This window comes from Mandrillus leucophaeus, unplaced genomic scaffold (genome assembly GCF_000951045.1).
Source record: "Mandrillus leucophaeus isolate KB7577 unplaced genomic scaffold, Mleu.le_1.0 Scaffold460, whole genome shotgun sequence".
In the NCBI taxonomy this organism is placed as follows: domain Eukaryota; kingdom Metazoa; phylum Chordata; class Mammalia; order Primates; family Cercopithecidae; genus Mandrillus; species Mandrillus leucophaeus.
This window is the reverse complement of record NW_012104921.1, coordinates 516,233-519,995: the sequence shown is the minus strand read 5'-3', so window position 1 is coordinate 519,995 and position 3,763 is coordinate 516,233. Positions and strand designations below refer to the sequence as shown.

At 43.8% G+C, this 3,763-nt stretch overlaps 1 protein-coding gene across 3 annotated transcripts in view; it reads left to right on the top strand.

The window, feature by feature from the left end:
• Positions 1–3,763, top strand: part of AP4S1 (adaptor-related protein complex 4, sigma 1 subunit) — a 90,493-nt gene that overhangs the window by 58,914 nt on the left and 27,816 nt on the right. For all 3 annotated transcript variants that reach the window (XM_011994761.1, XM_011994760.1, XM_011994759.1), the window contains exons 3-4: positions 390–476; positions 3,128–3,196. In XM_011994761.1, coding sequence (XP_011850151.1) covers positions 390–476; positions 3,128–3,196 — 156 coding nt within the window. The remainder of the gene's footprint in view (positions 1–389; positions 477–3,127; positions 3,197–3,763) is intronic.

Below are 3,763 nucleotides of genomic sequence, written 5' to 3'. Positions count from 1 at the left end.
AAAAAAAAAAAAAAAAGTCTTGGGGAGGTGAGAAGAAAGTCTTCTTTATCATGTTTGCTTATTTTCACTTCAGAGGCACTTTGCTGATTATTCATTATCTTTGCCTGCTGAGTTCCACACAGAGCCAAGCAAAGGAATGAGAAGGAGTGTAAGTGGGAACCCATGTGAACACTCAGACTTTTTTCTAAGATTTCTCCAATTTCCACTAGAGATGCTTCCAAGTGGTCCCCTGAATATTGTGAGAAGGCCACCAGTGGTTGTGTAACATCTTAATATTTTATATTTCTAGGAATGTTTGTCAGATGAATCAGAACCTAGAACTTATGCATATCATTTTAAATAACTCTCTCTCAACAACAGGAGTTAATATCTCATTGTGTTTTGTCTAGTGCTCTTTCATTGAATATAAGGATTTTAAGCTGATATATCGGCAGTATGCAGCTCTCTTCATTGTGGTTGGAGTTAATGACACTGAGGTAAGATAATAGAAGAGCCCTTGGAAAATGCAAGAATTTCTTTCTACTTGCCTCCCTAAGAATTATGCGTCTCTTGATTTTTTTTTTTTGACGGAGTCTTGCCCTGTTGCCAGGCTGTAGTACAGTGGCACGATCTCAGCTCACTGCAACCTCCACCTCCCAGGTTCAAGCGATTCCCCTGCTTCAGCCTCCCAAGTAGCTGGGATTACGGGCACGTGCCACCACACCCAGCTAATTTTTTGTATTTAGTAGAGATGGGGTTTCACCATGTTGGCCAAGATGGTCTTGATCTCCTGACCTCATGATCTGCCTGCCTCAGACTCCCAATTTATTTTTATTTTTATTTTTTTAAGAGACAGACTAGCATGCAATGGCACAGTCATAGCTCACTGCAGCCTTGAATGTCTGGTTTCAAGCATCTTCCCATCTCAGCCACCTGACTAGCTGGGACTACAGGCTCACACTCCCAAGCCCAGCTAATTTTTTTGCTTTTATTTTTTTTAGAGATGGGGTCTCACTGTGTTGCCCAGGTTGGTCTAGAACTCCTGACTTCAAGCGATCTTCCTGGCTTAGCCTCCCAAGTAGCTGGGAATACAGACACAAGCCACTGTGCCTGGCTAGGATCTTGGTTTCTAGCAAGGATGAGGAAAGTTGTGTGGAAGAGAAATATCTAGGATGTTTCTTGGATTAGATGAGGAGCTTGCAAAGTAGAGAAGCCCCAAACCACAGAATGCCTTTTTCTGTTGTAAGCAATACGAGTGCCCTGCCGTTGTTCTCTTGAACAATGAAGCAGCTCAGATAAGTATAGAGACCAACTGATTTTGGCATTAAACATGGGCTGATATATCAAAAGCCAGTGAAAACTATAAAGATGATTGTATTGTGATTACATCCCCTCAAATTTATTTAGTTCACCCCTTCACAAATGCCACTCCCAGATCAATAGCACTTATGGACATGGAATCCCTGAAAGGATGTTTTACATCTAGCTGAAATATTGATTTGTTGTTTTTTATCCATGAACCAAACTTTGAAGTGGTTTTCCCATCTCCACAGATAGAAAAATGATGGCATGAAGAACCTGAACAATTGCTTAAACCAATTTGTGGTAAAGTCAGGAAATGGAGCTAAGAACTCTAAATACTAGACACTAAGATTTTAATCTGGCTAGATTTATCATAGACTTCAAAAAAAAGATTCTTTTGGAGACAGAGTCTCACCTTGTCACCAGGCTAGAGTGCAGTGGCACCATCTCAGCTCACTACAACCCCTACCTCCTGGGTTCAAGCGATTCTCCTGCCTCAGCCTCCCGAGTAGCTGGGACTACAGGTGCCCACCACCACGCCCAGCTAATTTTTGTATTCTTAGTAGAGACGGGGTTTCACCTTTTGGCCAGGATGATCTCGATCTCCTGACCCCGTGATCTACCTGCCTTAGCCTCCCATAGTGCTGGGATTACAGGCGTGAGCCACCACACCCGGCCTAAATTTTTTAAGACAGGGTCTCTCTCTGTCACCCAGGCTAGAATGCAGTGGCACCTTCACCTCTCACTGCAGCCTTGACCTCTTGGCCTGAAGTGATCCTTCCACCTCAGCGTCATGATCCCGAGTACCTAAGACTACAGGCTCATGTCAAGATATCTGGATATTTTAACTTTATTTATTTATTTATTTATTTTTGTTTATTTATTTATTTATTTTTTGAGACGGAGTCTCGCTATGTCACTCAGGTTGGAGTGCAGTGGCACGATCTTGGCTCACTTCAATCTCAGCCTCCCAGGTTCAAGTGTTCCTCCTAGGTTCAAGCAATTCTCCTGCCTCAGCCTCCCATGTAGCTGGGATTACAAGCGTGTGCCACCATGCCCAGCTACTTTTTGTATTTTTAGTAGAGACAAAGTTTCACTGTGTTGGCAAGGCTGGTCTTGAGCTCCTGACCTCAAGTGATCTGCCCATCTCGGCCTCCCAAAGTGCTAGGATCACAGACATGAGCCATTACGCCCAGCCTATTTTTAAATTTTTTGTAAAGAAGAGATCTCATTATGTTGCCCAGGCTGGTCTTGAACTTCTGGGCTCAAGTGATCCTCCCACCTCATCCTCCCAAAGTGGTGGGGATTACAGGTGTGAGCCACCACGCATGACCTTTTTGTTTTTTAAGACAGGACCTCGCTCTGTTTCCCAGGCTAGAGTACAGTGGTGCCATCATAGCTTACTGCAGCCTTGAACTCCTGGGGTCAAGCCATCCTCCTGCCTCAGCCTCGTGAGTAGCTGAGACTACAGGCATGCAACACCACACCTGGCTAGTTTTTTAAATTTTTTGTGGAGACGGAGTCTCACTATATTGCCTAGGCTGGTCTTGAACTCCTGGCCCCAAGCCATCCTCTCACCTTGGCCTCCCAACTTGCTAGGATTACAGATACGAACCACCAAACCTGGCCAAAAAAAAATTCTAGAGGTTAAGGTTTATCTACATTTCCCCTATTGATAAGCATCTTTTAAACAAGTGAGTACAGAACTGTTCCGAGTATTTGTCAGTGGGAGGCTACTTTCCTCACATTATCAGTTCACTAAAAGCTGGAAGCTGACTGGGATGTTCTGTCTGATTTGCATGAGGGCCACACTAAAATTGATTCTACCTTTCTTCTTTTATTTTAGAACGAGATGGCTATTTATGAATTCATTCATAACTTTGTGGAAGTTTTAGATGAGTATTTCAGCCGAGTGGTAAGTCTAATGGCTAAAAAATGGTTTACTTCCTCAACCCAGTTTCCCAGAAATTGAGTCTCTTTGGACCTATATCAAGAACATGTGTTAATACAGAGTTTTAATAAGTAAAAATTAAAACTTAAGTGATGCCAAATTTTCTTTATCTTTCCTGCTGGTTTATCCAAAGTATTACAAGCCTATATATGCCTGAGATCTTTATAAAGAACTGGAAAAAAAAAAAAACCCCTCTTACAGCCGGCGCGGTGGCTCACGCCTGTAATTCCAGCGCTTTGGGAGGCGAGGCGGGCGGATCTGAGGTCAGGAGATCGAGACCATCCTGACTAACACAGTGACTAACCCGTGTCTACTGAAAATACAAAAAATTAGCCGGGCGAGGTGGCGGACGCCTGTAGTCCCAGCTACTCTGGAGGCTGAGGCAGGAGAATGGCGTGAACCCGGGAGGCGGAGCTTGCAGTTAGCCGAGATCGCGCCACCGCACTCCAGCCTGGGCCACAGAGCGAGATTCATCCCCCCCAAAAAAAAACAAAAAACAAAACAAAACAAAAAAAACCCTCTTATTTGTTT